Source organism: Brachionichthys hirsutus, chromosome 2 (assembly GCF_040956055.1).
Source record: "Brachionichthys hirsutus isolate HB-005 chromosome 2, CSIRO-AGI_Bhir_v1, whole genome shotgun sequence".
In the NCBI taxonomy this organism is placed as follows: Eukaryota; Metazoa; Chordata; class Actinopteri; order Lophiiformes; family Brachionichthyidae; genus Brachionichthys; species Brachionichthys hirsutus.
In genome coordinates this window covers 5,214,049-5,230,296 of record NC_090898.1, presented here as the reverse complement: position 1 = coordinate 5,230,296, position 16,248 = coordinate 5,214,049, and the positions used below count along the sequence as shown (strand labels likewise).

General features: G+C 41.3%; 3 protein-coding genes across 3 annotated transcripts; 1 reads left to right on the top strand and 2 right to left on the bottom strand.

Annotated features, from left to right (window-relative positions):
* Positions 1-764: 764 nt before the first annotated feature.
* Positions 765-7,047, bottom strand: rprd1b (regulation of nuclear pre-mRNA domain containing 1B). Its single transcript, XM_068746913.1, has 8 exons — positions 7,031-7,047; positions 6,428-6,631; positions 5,319-5,448; positions 4,790-4,926; positions 4,535-4,653; positions 4,193-4,319; positions 3,459-3,634; positions 765-3,007 (listed from the first exon to the last, which is right to left on the bottom strand). Exons 2-8 carry the CDS (start codon positions 6,576-6,578, stop codon positions 2,858-2,860), a joined length of 990 nt encoding a protein of 329 aa, XP_068603014.1. The 5' UTR covers positions 6,579-6,631; positions 7,031-7,047; the 3' UTR covers positions 765-2,857.
* Positions 7,048-8,472: 1,425 nt separating this feature from the next.
* Positions 8,473-11,948, bottom strand: c2h1orf174 (chromosome 2 C1orf174 homolog). The gene is made up of 4 exons (XM_068750961.1): positions 11,834-11,948; positions 10,736-10,807; positions 10,097-10,465; positions 8,473-9,557 (listed from the first exon to the last, which is right to left on the bottom strand). Exons 1-4 carry the CDS (start codon positions 11,843-11,845, stop codon positions 9,435-9,437), a joined length of 576 nt encoding a protein of 191 aa, XP_068607062.1. The 5' UTR covers positions 11,846-11,948; the 3' UTR covers positions 8,473-9,434.
* A 2,467-nt stretch (positions 11,949-14,415) lies between these two features.
* Positions 14,416-15,627, top strand: b3gnt7l (UDP-GlcNAc:betaGal beta-1,3-N-acetylglucosaminyltransferase 7, like). Its single transcript, XM_068751739.1, has one exon. The coding sequence runs from the start codon at positions 14,416-14,418 to the stop codon at positions 15,625-15,627; it is 1,212 nt and encodes a 403-aa protein (XP_068607840.1).
* The last annotated feature ends 621 nt before the right edge of the window (positions 15,628-16,248 follow it).

The following is a 16,248-nucleotide window of genomic DNA, read 5'->3' as shown; positions in this document are numbered from 1 at the left end:
GCACCAACACTCATAGTGTTTCTTGAAACTGTATGTAATGTTTCTGTTGATGACTGAACTGTGTTGTTATGGTTACAAAATCAGCGGAAACTTTAAAGACTCCAAGGTTTGATTCAGCGCTCCAGAGCTCTCCACTGGAAACTCGAATTAAGACTTAATTAGACATAAGATAAATTATTTTAATGGCTGTGATCAATATATTTCAACGGTATTTGATCTTCTCCTACAATTAGAGTTTCTATGTATTTATTCTCATACACAATGGAGATCTAAGATTGTTGCAGAAGTCCTCTATTTAATAATTTTACAGAAGGAACAGACCACTATGCCCATCTTGATAGATATATTTTTTTCTGTAGTTCCGAGATAGAAGAAAGTCTACTTGCATAAACTACTGCATGCTAACAAAAATAACAAATACAATGGTATACAAGTACAAGCTGACAGGAAAAACCACTTACTGTTGATGAGGGTCCACTATTGGTTCCTTTCCGGTCCATGTTCCACCTTTACTGTCATGAAAATGACATCATCATATAAAAGTGTTTTCCTATCATTTAAGTTATTTTTCATGTTTTTCTTTCTTAACAAGTTAATTATGTAAAATATACACTATTTAACAGGATCTTGCTGAACTGAGGTCATATCATCCTCTGGTTGTTTTATTTCAATGCCACTAATGTTTCATGGCAATGCAAATCCAGGGTCTTATTTATCTTACATTTGTATTGCTTACTTGCGTTCTTCCAATGGTTTTACTGATTTCATTCTATCACATGTACATGTATTGTCTTTTCAACTGTGGCTTCAGTATTTTCTTTCTTCTTGAGTTAGCTTTTTTTAAGGAGGTTTTATTGTGTAAGGTCTATTCTCTCTGAACCTTTTCTACATTTTGGAAGGGACCACACAGATTGCAGGGGTCAGGCCGTTGAGGGCTCTAACAGGAAGCCGATGCAAAGATGCCAGAACATGGGAAACGGGTTCTCTCAGTCTGGTTCCCGTCAGAACACGAGCTGCTGCGTTCTGGACACAGCCAGCACAATAGATGACTTTTGATGACTTCACAAACACATACAGTAATTGTTCAAATGCTTCCAGTTTATTGGTATCCACCGAATCACTTTCATGGAGAAAGAAAACAATAGACCGCCCCTACCGGCAGTCTTTATCAGGACAGGATGGTTCCACATAAAGAGATAACTCTCAGCAAGTAGGCAAGAAACGTGGCATCTGCTTCTGCAGTGGAACAAGCGGAGGGACAAACGCTGATGCAGTCCTTCTCATATATTTACATGCAACTTAACCTTGTCCTGAATGATAATCAAGCCTGAACCAAATGATGGGTCCACATTTCTCCAGGCTTTTTTTCTTTGAACTTACAAATTTATCATCCAAAGCCACAGGAGGTTGATCCAAAATCAGGGAGTCAATTTAATGCATCATAATCAGTCCCAAATATCATTTCTGCGACACAAAAATGGCAAATGTTCACGTCCCTCAAACGGCTGCTTTCTCCATATTAGACATTTTTGCTGAAAAGGACTCCTCACTTGTTCTCTCTGCATCGGCAGGAAGGTAACAGCCGTTGTCTGTAATCGATGCAATCATTTCTGACCAGCCTTGTAACAGGGACAATCTAAAATCAAATGACTTCTACGAAGTGTGTTACGGTCTTCACAGATTAAATCCCTGACTTCAATACCCCAGTTTAAGGATTTGTGATGTGGTTTGTCGCTGCATTGTGAAAACCAAAATGATGAAAATCTGTTTTTGCTGCTTTTTCTCTCTACACACATGAATAACGGAGCTCAACTGAATAGTAATTACTCTAATTTTGAAGTGGAAATTTAATCTCAAGACTCATTACTTACCAGATTTTTTTTTTTTTTTTTTAAATACAAGTTCCAGGTTTTTCAAATGTTGAGACATCCAAATCAGAAAATTGTCTGATCCTTATCTTGGTACTGCTTTATTTTATTTTATATACACTGAAAATTAAATGAGTTTGACACGTGTATTTTTTTTTATTTGAAAAAGAAATTTCGTATGAATCTTTTGAGATTCATTAAATAAAGCTTGAGTCATGTTTAGTACACCTTTAAGAACATAATGACCTTTCCATACTTCCAGCATCCACACAAAACCATTCACGTGACAAAAATAAAATAAAAAGGAGGAGGAACTGAAAGCCAGAGCTTGACGACTGAAGAGTTTGTCCCAAAATCCTCTCTAAGCATCATTTCTCTAACGCCGTTAAGTGACCGCTGTTTGTGGGCAATCAGGAAGCAAACATTTGAATGCATCCTGATATCTTCCTCACTATGTGTCAATGAAAAGCCTGAATGGAAAATTAGATAACAAAACTTATGAATGGGTCATCTTCCTCTTCAGGGTCATCACAGCTTTGGAGCATTGTGAGAACAAAAAGCCATCTTTGCTTCCTGAATCCAAAAACACCACACAGACACACAACCTAACAACCAACACTGGTCGGTCTAAGCTTAGCTTCTTTACTCCACACATTATCCTACATCCCTGACATTTCCAGCATTTAAAAAAAAAAAAAAAAAAATAGTAAAAGCATACAAGAATCGAACTCTTTCCAAGCTGGTGGAGTGGAATCCTTGACAATGAGCGAGCGCTGGTGAAACCCAGGCGGACAGAGTCTCTCTTCTCCTCTGCAGAGCATTTTGATTTCACCAAAAATGTTTTTCTGATGGCTCTTCTTCCCTCTTGTCCGGCGGATCTGACCATGTGTTCTCTGGTCAGACACACAGAATTATTTTGATACTCAAACATGGGAAAGGGATCAGGTGAAAAAGGGACGAGGGGTCGATTTGTTTTGGGCAAAAACTTCTCAATCGGTAGAGAAGAGGTCCCCGGCCGACGGGAGCGGTGCTAGACCTCCGGTCACGTTGGGCAGGAGGGACAGATCAGGGAGACTCTGGATGTGGGACTTCAGCTCTTTCCTGACATGAGTCACCCTCGCCAGCTTCTGCTTGTACTCCTGCAGTGAAACAACAAATTACACACACGATTCTTTTCCTGACTGTCTTTTTATAAGTTTATTAATACACATGTTGGTTATAGTATGTGGCTTAATAAAAAATAATAACCTTGTTATTTGTAAGCTTTCATTTGCATAGTTGCGGACATTATGTAATTATTATCAGTATTATAACAATTTTACACTGCCATTAAACTATTTCTGACTGCTGTTGTGTAAAATGTCCAAAAAAACAACAACAAAAAACATTCCGTCTGATCTAAATAAAAACACCAGGAAGCCAGAATTAATGGAAAATGCAAGAATATGACCCAAAGGAATTACGGCCAAAGTACATCAATAGCAAATCAACCTAAACTGTAATTAAACCGGATCCAAATCAACTCGGATTTGAAAGAAAGAACCGGAATCGGTCCTGTGCCGCCAGCGGTTTGTGTATGCAGCGTCTTGCCTCCAGCTTCTTCTCCCTCTCCATGAGCGCCTCCCTCTGGCTGTTGATGTACTCCGTCAGCATACGAGCCAGCTGCCTCCGGTCCTCCAGCTCTGCAGCCAGTCGGCCGTTGTACTCCGCCAGTAACAAGCACGCCTCGTCAACTGTCTTCGACAACTTGTCTGCTGCATCCTTGTCTAGATCGGGACACAACTGGGTTAAATATCCTTTTATACCATTCTATGAAATGACTTCATTCTTTTTACTCTAGTCTGTCAACATGTTATTCTTGCTGATGTTCACACTGTTTATTTTGTCCTACATAGGTCAAAATGTATGCTTTATGACACATTCACCTAAATACAAATAAACATTTATAATTATTAGACTTTCGATACAAAACACACGCCGACACCATGAAAGAAACCAACTGTGGATAAAACCTGACTTAAATTATGAATGCAGATCCAGTATTAATACAGGTAGTATTACATTTGCTTCTTCTCTTCTCATATTATTTGACTTCCTATTGCTGGTGTATTTGTTGTCCTTTGTTTTTCTTCTCCGTAGCTAAATAATATTGCCACTTTGACACTCTACCATTTTAAAATTCCTCATCACAATTCCTGGAAAGAGGGACTGCTCCACTATAAGAAGTATGCAAGGGTGTTTGAAACTATGGCAACTAAAAGTCAGAAAGACGATTTGATAACAAGGAAAGTAAGGCCAGTAGTTGGAGAGTAGTTTCTGCTCACCCGTGATTTTCTCCAGAAGAGAGACGTCCTGCACTTCCTGTGGCAGCGAGGCGATTCTTTGACGAACCGCTGCATCACCTGATGCAGCGTTCTCCAGGTCCTGCAGAGCCTTCACCAGCTCCTCTGTCTAAAGGAGTGTGACAGAGATTATTTTAAAGAGAATAGAGGGAGAATGTTAACAGGTATCAAACAAGGTGAAGACAATGTGATGGGATAAATGGTGGGAGTGGAAAAAAGAGGCAGAAACAGACGGGGACGGAATCATGTAGAAGAAACATTCATGTAAGGGACAATTTTACTTTGTGTTTTAGTCAGGTATGAAATGTCGCTCTGGCATCGTACCAGTTGTGCTGCAGTGGCGCTCGAGTTGCGAGGGGAATTGTGGCTTCTGTAGTCATCGTCTTCATCATCTTCGTCTTCCTGGATCTTCTGATAGGTTCGCTTCACAGGCTTCTTCTCTTCTGAAGAATTAATGGGACAAAAATCTCACACATGAATGGTACCGTTAAATTACATAGTTAATAATGCGAACTACGCAATGGACGAGACAAAAGCATAAAGATAAAACAATCAAACCTAACACAGCAGAGATCTGACCTGTGGGTCTGGGGCTGTTTGTATCTTCTATGGCCAGTTTGAGCTGCTGAATGAAGTCACCTCTGTAGAGACTCCTCTCCTTCCAGATGTTCAGCAATCTCTCCATGTGCTTTTTACAGTTGTCATCTGTGTCACAGCTGGAAAATTGAAGGGCGAGTTAATTAAAATATTTTATGTACAATTCTAAATATAGCAAAAACTGTGCATCCAAAATTTCCTACTAACAACTTGTGGATCATAAAAATGTATTGCTAGCATAAAATAAGAAAATGTTTTAATAGATACATATATTCAGGCCAATATTTGGTTTGCAGTTTATGGTAGCAACAAACTTAGATGAGGTTTTTATTTGGAAGGGGTAACAGACCTCAGATAATTTTTTATTTTGAGCTTAATTTAATTTTCTTTGTAAGATTACAAGCATATCCTCTTTACAAAAATAATACGTGGCAGTAAATTGGTCCACTCACAAACATGGACTTTCTGGACAGACTTTATTTTTGGAGCACAGTTGTGACATCACAGTTACCTGGCAACATGCGAGCAGGCATCAACAAGGACAGACTCAAAGTCTTTAGTGAATTCTGGTCCCTTCTTCTTGCTGTTCTGAATGACATCATTGGCCAGATAAAGGAACGTCAGCTTCCTGCTTTTTTTGGCTGCAGGAAGACATCAAGATGTTAATGAAAACCTCACCCTTACAGTACATTGCCTAATTCTAATAAAGTTAATTTGTTTATGACACAAGTAATATGTTGCACATCTCTTAGATGCATAATTTTTGCATCAACCATCCACATCCATGGTTCAGTCTCGCTAGGCCCAACCACAGGTGCATTAAAATATTAATTTACAGTGGCACCGCAGTTCTCGAACAACTCGGTATTCAACCCAAAAAATGGAGTTTAGAATGCCTCGGAAGTAGAACAGATTTAGGAGTTCGAAGAACACACGAGTGGAGCCGAGGCGAACCGAAGACACCTGAACAAAGGCGGAGTCTACCTGAGAAGGTTCAGTTTGAGTCGACCTGCCATAGGAAAAAGACTGTCTGCTAATTTTTCACTTTGGACTTTTAAGAAAGCTGAGCTACCGAGAAAGAGAAGGAAAAAACCCAGGAGAGTTACCCAGTCATTTTATGGAGGAGGACTCCCTTTCAAAGGAACAACCCTTCCTCCTTCCTTCTGTCCCTCCTCCTCCCTCCCGACAGCGCAGCCAAAACGGTATGTAAATGACACAGAATTGGATTAAATTAACTTTTATTATGTTTTTCATACTATTTAAACTGTTTAGAGACATGTAGTTACATATTAATATAACTGTAGGCATATAAATGGGTATTTAGCTGGTGCGTACAGAATGACTTGTGTTCGAGAACCAAGGTGCCGCTGCATTTGTTACACCATGTCGAGCAATAAGCACCAACCTCGTACTAATTCACGATAAGGTCTTTGCCTGGTGCAATCAATACAAGCAAAATACTTCAATGCAAGTCTTTATATTCTTGTAAATTAGATGCCTCAACCAAAAATGCATCACCCAATGAAGGAGATGCTGCACAGCGCAGAGAGAACGCGGCCGCTATGAAGTTACACGATGCACGTAATCAGCTTCAGTTTATTGACACTTGACAGCTCCTACCTTTTTTCAGCTCTCTGTGCCACACTTTGACGATGAGGGCTGAGTGTTTGCGGTGGTGTATGATCCACAGAGACAACGTCTGGACGCTCTGCTGAGAGCTGCTCAGCTCTGTCAGCTTCTTCTCCAGGGCCGACTCGGAGAAGGACGACATGACGGTATAAATCCGACTGACCCCGACCCACTCTGAAGCCACGGAGCTCCAACCTAGTTAGGAAAAAACTGGCACTGTCATCAAAACAGAAGTTTCTCCGTTAACTTTCTGATATACAGCGACAAACTGTGTCCAATTGTTGCTTTTAACGATGTGTCTGGTTGTGTGTGTTTTTTTTTAAATCTAACTAACCCAAACTACTGAATAGAGAATGAGCTTGTATCAGTCCCCGCTTCTTCGCTGCCTATCCTGTTTGTTTACAGCCACGGCTAATATTAGCTCGACAAGCTAGCAGCCATCTGCAGACCACTGCAGCCTGAACTCGCGCGAAGCCCCGATCTTTTAAAATTAACTCGCAATTCTACAAATATGTTTGCACTGTTCGTGTGGTATATGACGCTGGTAGACGACCACATTAAACACAGCAGCTAAAAACTAACAGCGACACTCACAGTTTGTTCTTTGCTTGTCTAACTTATCAGGAAGATTCGCTCGAAAACATGGCCGAATGCACTTTCACCTCGACGTGTGTGTCGCGTAGTAATGACGTCACCCAACCTCCCGTAAAGTCCTACGATCCCAGAGATGAAAATAAAAATTAGTATGACTTTAATCTCGTAATAATAATGACTTTATTCGCGTAATATTACGACTTTATTCGCGTAATATTATGACTTTAATCACGTAAAATTATGACTTTATTCGCGTAATATTATGACTTTATTCTCATAGAATTATATATTTTTTCTCATAATATTATGCCTTTAATCTCGTAATAATGACTTTAATCTCGTAATAATAATGACTTTATTCACGTAATATTATGACTTTATTCTTGTAATATTATTACTTTATTCTCAGAATTATAATTTTTTCTCGTAATATTATGCCTTTAATCTCGTAATGACTTTATTATCGTAATATTATGAATTTAATATGGTAAGAATGATTTTATTCTCCTAATATTATAACTTTACTCTATATACTTGCATGATGCCATACTTTTTTTCTCGTAATATAATCTCAAATCTGGCATCACCCAAATTGAAGCTGTGTCCTCCATTTTAATCTTACCGTCACATATTTTATTTTAATACTTAAAATCATAGAGACACAAGCCAATCATACCGGATGACAGGCAGCTGTCAATCCGGTATGATTGACAGCTGCCTGCCATTGTTCACTGGATGCGGTTCTACTTTTCCCACAACATTGGCATACCCCGCCTCCGAACAAAGCCACGAAGGCCGCAGGAAATTATAGTCTATCAGAGAAAAACATGAAAAATCCACTAAAGAACGCAGCAGCTCCTCGAGGCGTGGCTGGGAACAAGCATATTCCTGTCTCCCAGGATAACAGTTTATTTTTGAGGCAGATATAAGAGCCTCTCATGAGTTGCATAGAAGTTCAGAGTTGAGTTGAGAACAGATTCACATCCTCAGACAGCCTTCTTATTTAGAAAAGCATGAAACAGCAGTTGATTTAATCCTGGTGTCCCCAGTCATTTCATTACAGGGACCTCATTTAATCCATATTTAAGTGTCAAGGCGGCTTTCAGTAAAAGCTAATCTGTAGAGGTATCAGTTCATGTCAAATTATCTCTTCACGTTATGTCAGCAGACGGACATTCCTCCTCTGATGGAAGCTCTACAGAATCACAAGAGCAGCGACAGCAACCCGACCTACTTCTACCGCCTGCTGTTCACCAGACAGAACCTGAAGCTGGTTCACATCACTAAAAAGATTCAGGTTCTCGCAGATCAGAACTTAAAGCAGTAGCACGACTGCATGGCATGTTATACAGTAATGATTATTAACCTGGACTAATGCAGCCGGCAGAGCTTTAGTAGACTGCCAGTGGTTTATCGGACACAATAACACTGAAATCATGGGAATGACATTTATTTGTTCGTTATGTTGACACAAATATGTGAAATGCATAAAATGATTATAACGACAGCTCAATGTACGAGGCGTTCGCTCCACCAGAAAACTGTATATAGGAGTATAAGAAGGTTTTGGTATAAATGAGGCAATAAAAATATCGAACATTTGACTGAACGGTCAGAAGAATCATCCATGTACAACAAATCAGAAGACGTGAACAGCACAAAGGCAATTAATGTTTAACTCAAAGTTGGACATGTTTCAGTCAGCTTTAATTATCTTCTTCAATAATGTTAATCCTCATGTCCTTTCTGAAAGGTCTGGGGAGTCGATAAAAGCAGGCACAGATGTATGTGCATCATTCAGCTGCCAAAAAACGGAGCACAAAAAACTGTGTTGAGAAAAAGACATTGGTTGAACAATGGCTCATCTTTATCAATGAAGCTACGTTAAGAGCTCTTACTATGGAACTGCAGATTATAAATTAAAGCAAAAACACTACTACACGTTATATCTTAATCACAGGAGGCTATAGCAATGATTATCAAGATAAATTTGATGTGTTCGGACGGTCAAGTCTGAATCCTTACATTTTAAAAAGAGCCACAAAGAACTTACTTTCAAAGTGTCAGAGGCATGGCAGGGTACTACAGGCAAGTTTAAGGCAGATCAAATCCAGCCTTAATGGTGGTCGGCTAACCAAAGGTTCAGAAGTCTTACATCTCAGGTGTCGGTTTTAACACCTGTGACTCCTGAGCACCGTCACACGTGTTATATTAACAACTAGAATAGCACCAATAGCATCCAGATTTGAGTCACAGACCAACGCCGGCGATTACATAAGCTCCATCTCGGCGGAAGTAACTACGGTTTTAGGTCTGATTGAGTGCAGCTTCTGAATAGTTAGTTTAATGTGGCTGATTTTTCTAAAGTGCTGAGAGGCAGAGCGTTTGAGTCCACAACAGTCAGTCAGTCACCCTGTGTACTTCCATGGTCCTCTTTGTTGCTGTCCTCCCGTGCATAGAAATGTCGCCGTTGTCTTCGCTCCCTTTGGAAGCAGCCTGAAGTTGTCGACGGTCTCTGTGGGAAATCCTGCAGGATGAAAAAGCCATTATAAGTGGGAAAATCTGGACGTTTTTTGTTTCCACACGGGTGTCTGGATCGCTCTAAAAATGTTATTTTATGTCAAATTAGACCAAGAGCCATATTCAGATTTTTTCCATAATCCTGCTACGAAACAGACAAACAGTCAAAAACATAACCTCTTTGGTGGAGGTGACAAGTCCGTTGATTTGCTCCGATTCAGAATTGACTCAGCTATAAGACGACACTTGTTAGAAAACTCTCTAATATTAAATGCACAGTAAGCTGAAACCGAAGTGTAACCCCATTTTTCAAAAAATCACGATAACATCCACAATCCAGAACTGATCCAGATGAAATTCAGAGGTGAGTTAGAGATCCCCACCCTACATGACTGTTTTAAATCCCATAAATATCAGCAACATTTTGAGTTATCTGGCCAACGGACAAACCGACAGACAGATAGATAAACGGCGACAAAACATGACCTCCTTGGTGGAGGTAATTACGTACAGTTCTCTTAATGCAGATCAACCAAAATGCTTCACCTGTGCAACCTCCAAGTTTCCAAAGAATTGCTCCACTGGAAGAATCTGATTACTGTCGTCATCTGGGAACATGTTTTTGCCCATGTCTTCAAACTCGATCTTCCCAGGATCCTGTTCTTCCAATGTGACATTGACCTTGCAGCTGTCCAAATCCAGCTCCATTCTCAGCTCATTTTCTTTGCCCTCCCGTTCAACAAGCGCCGATGATGCTGAGCACTTCTTCCTGCTTGCAGACTGGCCGCGTTTGCGGGTGACAGGATGTCTCACCAGACCGCCTGCTTTACTGGAACCACTGACTGCCGGTCCGCTCTCTCCTGCCAAGCGCATCCCTGGACTCTTCATACTTCTTCTGGTAGAAGCCCGGTGATGCTAAATTAAAGATAAAGTTTATTGCAGTACTGAAGTAAACCACAATCAATAGTCTGTTCTTAAACCAATATATTTGAATACAGTTAAAGACCAAAGATGTACATTTAATTCGATGTCAAAGCACAATTATCAGCTGTCATTTCAATATAGTCAGTTACAAATTAAAATACTTCCTCAAAAACAGCAGAGCGTAGTTGCTGTCTTTAGGATTTATTATACAGACTGTTATATCCTTTATACAAGTTGAGTATATTTATATTACACACAAACCTTTCTGGTGCTTTTGACTCCAGAGCTAGTCTTCCTCTTTCTGGACTTCAACCTATTAGGTTGACCAGGCATCTGCAAAGAAACACAATGATGTTTGTTCAGTCACAGGTGACAAACAAACAAAAAACAAACACTTCATTGTGTTTTAATCAGCAGGGAAGTGGCGGCCATTATTCTTACGGCCCTGTGACTTCCGCAAAACAACTAAATATAGGAGCTCCATGTTGTCCCTGCGCTTCCTTGTCTTTAGGCATATTTCAGTGACTTACATTTTCAAAGCACATCCTTGTTCAAGTGCAAGTGAAATAGACGACAAAGCACCAATCACCTATAGACCAATATCTCTCCTTCCATTTATCAGTAAATTCCATGACATTACAGTTTCAATCCAAAATGACTCCTTTCTAAACAACAATATTATCCTGGAGGGACACAGAACGTAGCTGAACAGTGCACTAAAGAACTGAAGAAGCCTCATGGAAGAGGTGAAAAGTATTCAACCAACCTTAAGAAAGTTCAGTTGATTCTTTTTTTTTGCTCTTGATTCATTCTAAAATAACAAGCAAACTTAAAGTCGAATAACGTAGGAAATAACGCCATCAGTCACTTTCTGCCCACAAGAGCAGCGTCATCCTCTGCTACGGCTTTACAGAAACAGATGCAAGAAATCCAGAATATGTATTTATTTCTCATTTAAACTTATAATATAATAAAGTTTGCATTCATTTCCCATCCTCTCTTTCCATTACCAATTTTTACAGGACAAGAAAAACTTTATATAACTTTATATTTTTCTCATCCACCTTTGCTCAGATGAAGCGCAACAACAACAAAGTCAAACCGGTGGCGAAGTGAAGTTCACAGGCCTGGAGACTTATCTTCCAACAAATATGTTAAATATCGAAGATGGCCAAACCCGAGGCGTCGAGAAAGACTTCAGCAATCACAAAAAAATCGACACAAAAACGATTTCAACGTGAATAATAAACGTAGGGGATCACGGAAAAGCTTAGCATCGAGAAACATGTCGGCTAACGAGATAGCTACCAGTACTATCAGTAACTTCCTGTTTGTTTAACAGCCTAGCTAAACGCTTACCGTGTGCGCCATTTCCCGGTGACACGCTGTAGTTTTTACAAACTATTAAAGTTTGTTTTCGCCCGCTTGAGACAAGTTTTCGTGTAAATCAGCGTTGGTTAGCCAGCAACAAATGGCTAATTGGAATTTTACGATAGCCCGTGACGTCATTTCCTGTATGTATTTCCTGTTGCTGAGGGTCGCTCAGTGGTCAAACGGGGTCATACGCGGTCAAATGTCAGTTCCGTCAACACGGTTTCTACGTTTTACTGCAACATGGCGTGTTTACACGTGTGCAGGACGGAATACTACGCACTGCGGTATTCATCCGTGGAGTCCCGTGATCCTATCACGAGGAAAACCTCTCATTTGTTATACTTGGACGTCTGACTCCGAACGTCACTGCTTCATGCAGTTAGCTCACCTCATGGACTTTGTCTACGTTACACGTCCGTCCACGCCAATCCGTGCTTGCTTTGAGAATAATTTTTATTTTTTAATTATTTCGATTTATAAAGGGATTTATTTGCTTTAACTAGGTCGTGTGAAGCGTTCCAGGACAAAAATAAAAGTATAAAACATGTCCACAAGAGGATGCTGGTGGTGAACCTTTTGAGGTGGAGCTTGGTAGATGCTCTTTCTATTTATTTATTATTATTACATTAAAAAATGGGAAAATAGAGCCTGGGTTTCATTTTTTTTGTTGTTGTTTTTTTTTTTTACTGTTTTCAGTTTTTTGATCCAGATCTAGTCAATATATCTCACTATCATATCCAATTCATTGCAAAATTATCATTGTTATAATAATTGTAATGCCTACTGTACATAAACCCACACTACAATTCTACTCTTATACTGTACATATCCATAGCACAATCACAGTAGAGTTATTCCACACATATGTATATTTGCATCTGGACTTCTGGTTAGACATAAAACTGAATTTCGTTGCCTTAGTAACTGTACTACATGTAATGACAATAAAGTTGCATCTAATCTAATATAATCTAATCATGCAAGATTGATATCAGAGATGAAATTGTATGGTAGCAGAGAGGGCTAGAGACATGGCACTGAGATAATGCTGCTCACAGTCATTCAAATGGATTTCATGTATCTGTGAAATGTCAAAGATTATATCTAGAAGAATAAAGCTCTGCATCCACCATTATTCAAAATTGTGTACTCGTTGATATTCATAAACTACAGACAATAACATGATTACAAATGCTAGGAAAAGGTTCCTAGGGACAATGATTAGGTGGTATCTTTGTAATTTGACAGTTTGACATGAGGCAGATCAGAGTAAAGTGGTATTATAATAACATCAGCATGGCATGTGTTGGGCCCTGCTTTGAATAATGCAAAAGTAGATGATGCAAAATTGAATTCGCATATTGAGCACACTCACACGTGCACCCATTCTATTTTTCAGAGGCTTGAATATGCACAGAAATCACTGAAGTGTTGCAGTAAAACATAGATACCGTGTTGATGGAACTGACAGATGACCCGGTTTGATTACATTCCTTTTGTATACTTATGATCCACATACTACAAGAATACCATATTCCTTTGTTGACAAGGTCACATACTTTATTCTGGTACTGATCTGGAATAGAACATATAAATAAGGGAAATGTTTACATCAAAATATTTATAAAAGGTTAGGTTAGAGATGCCGTATTTAGCAATAAAATTAAAAAAGCTAAATAGTTTATTTTTGGAGTCAAAATAGGACAGATGTTTGTGTGACTCAATATCTGAAACAGCAATCCATTTGTTTTTGTCCTGTCCTTCAAATAGGATATTTTTCTTCAAATAAATGTACAAAGGTATATTATTAGTACAATGAAAGCAAATATTTTATAGGTTAATAAACGCCCCCCCCCCCCCCCCCAAAGAAAACAGTGTCTTGTTTACATGTTCTGTACATGAGGGTTGATAAAGACTTTTACTTTATAGACTTATGCTTTAGTTCTGTTGGTTAATATACAGCCATATAATAGGTGTTACATTTGAACGTTTAGTATTTAATCTAACTAATACCTAATTGTGTTTTTTTTTTTGGGGGGGGGGGGAGAGATTGTTCTCACCTTCAATCCAAAAAGCCAAATGGTGATAATGGACCGATTGAAACAGACGGGTTTGGAGCCGCGGGCTTCCAGCGGCGACACACCTGCATCAAATTTGATCTTGATGAGGGATTCTGTCACGGGGGGGAGAGAGACACCTGGCGCATGTGAGAAGTGAGCGCTGCTCTCAGATCAGTGGGGGCCATTGGGGAGGGGAGGGGGCACGCTTTCATTCGGTTTCCATTTCGTTTAGAAGCAGAGCGCGCAGGGAAGAGGAAGAAAGGAGCTTCCCCGCATCTGTGGGCGACGCGTGACGCCACTGCGCACCGTTATGGGCCAAAAGAAGTACTGCGGGCGCATCAGTATCACCGTTCTCACGCAGACGAGGACACGGCTTGGGACGTCTTAACGGTGGACAACAAAACACCGGTGGAGGTGGACTCAACTCTGACGCACAACTGTGAACAAGTTATGGTGGCGCACCAGGGCGCACCGTCTGAGGGTCTCTGGGCGCCGCAGTGACGGACAATGGAGCGCTTTTCCCGCAGGAAGCGGGTCGGGCTGCTGAAACCTTTGCTGAGTTTGTCTCTGGTCTTCGCCTCTTTTCTCATGATCCACAAGCTGAAGCTGACGCAGAAGAGCGCGGGCGGCGTGAAACGCAGCGACTGGTGCGAGTTCGGCTGCTTTTCATTCAAAAGGGGACTCGCGAAAAGCAGCGCTGGGAGGACAGACTCCGTGGCCGAGGCGCAGCGGACGCCCAACGCGACGCCGCTCGCCTGGGACGCGCAGAGCATCAACTGCAGCGAGGACGCGTCGGTGAGGACGCAGGAGTGGTTCCGGCGTTTGGACCAGAGGTTCCACCAGTTCGTGCTGCACAGACACTGCAGGTACTTCCCCATACTTATAAACCACCCGGAGAAGTGCGCGGACGGGGAAGTCCACCTCCTCATGGTGGTCAAGTCCGTCATCGAGGAGCACGACCGGCGTGAGGCCGTGCGTAAAACCTGGGGCAAGGAGCTCCAGCTGGATGGGAAGAAGATCAAGACTCTATTCCTGCTGGGAATCCCGGCGACTGGCAAAGACGCCAAGAACCTGCAGAAACTGCTCGAGTACGAGGACCGGCTCTACGGGGACATCCTCCAGTGGGACTTCATGGACACCTTCTTCAACCTGACGCTGAAGGAGGTCAACTTCCTCAAGTGGTTTGACCTCTACTGCCCCGGCGTGCGCTTCATCTTCAAGGGCGACGACGACGTGTTCGTGAACACGCGCAACCTGCTGGAGCTCATTGCGTTCAAGGAGGAGCAGCGCAAAGGCGCCAGTCTGTTCATCGGGGACACCATTTCCAAGGCGATCCCCATCCGGAACCGGCAGAGCAAGTACTACATCCCCAAGGAGCTCTACGACAAGCCATACCCGCCTTACGTCGGCGGCGGGGGCTTCCTGATGTCCTCCCAGCTGGCCAGGAGGCTCTTCGTGGTCTCTGAAGACTTGGAGTTGTACCCGATCGATGACGTTTTTCTGGGGATGTGCCTTCAGAAGCTTCGCATGGCCCCAGAGTCTCACCCGGGCTTTAAGACGTTCGGGATCACCAAGCGCAAGGTGAGCCCCATGAACAGCGAGCCGTGCTTTTTTAAGAGCCTCATCGTGGTGCACAAACTCGGCGCGCAAGAGCTGCTCCGGATGTGGAGCGTGGCGCACAAGCAGGACCTGATCTGTGCCAGAAGGACCCCCATGTGAACGTCACAAATAAATTCCCTGAAGGTGAAATGTTTGGAATACAAGCCAACTTTTTTGTTGTTGTTTATTCTACTTGATCTTTATTGAATCTACTGAGTTGTGTGCTGGAGGGGGGGCAGCCCCCCCCCCCCCAAAAAAACAGACAGAAATGTCCTTAACAGCGTTTTCATTCAGTCAGTGTAAATCTCAAAACTGACTTTGAATAATGGATTATTTTTTGTTCATCACAAACCTCTCGTGTCCTGACCGAGTCCCAATCTGGTTTTTACTCAGTGGAGCCACGACGTGTTTTTCAGGCATTGATTTACAGAGTTTACCTTTTGTGCCATTTCATATTTTAAGAGTTTAATCAAGGTCGCTGCGTTAATCAACATTTTGTTTGAAGACGAGACTGTGGACTTGCCACCCACAAGTGTATAATAAATAGCTGCATTTAATGTTGACTGATTATTTTCTAAGGCACCGACAGCAAAAAATGATTCGAGTTTGTTTTGATTTGCCTGTTGTCCTATTGAAGTGTCCATTCCTGCATGAAGCGGAAGCAAAACAAAACCAAAGGGCTGTAATGATTGATCTGTAGATTTGTGTATGATGGTGTAAATAAACCTGGAGTTCACTGTC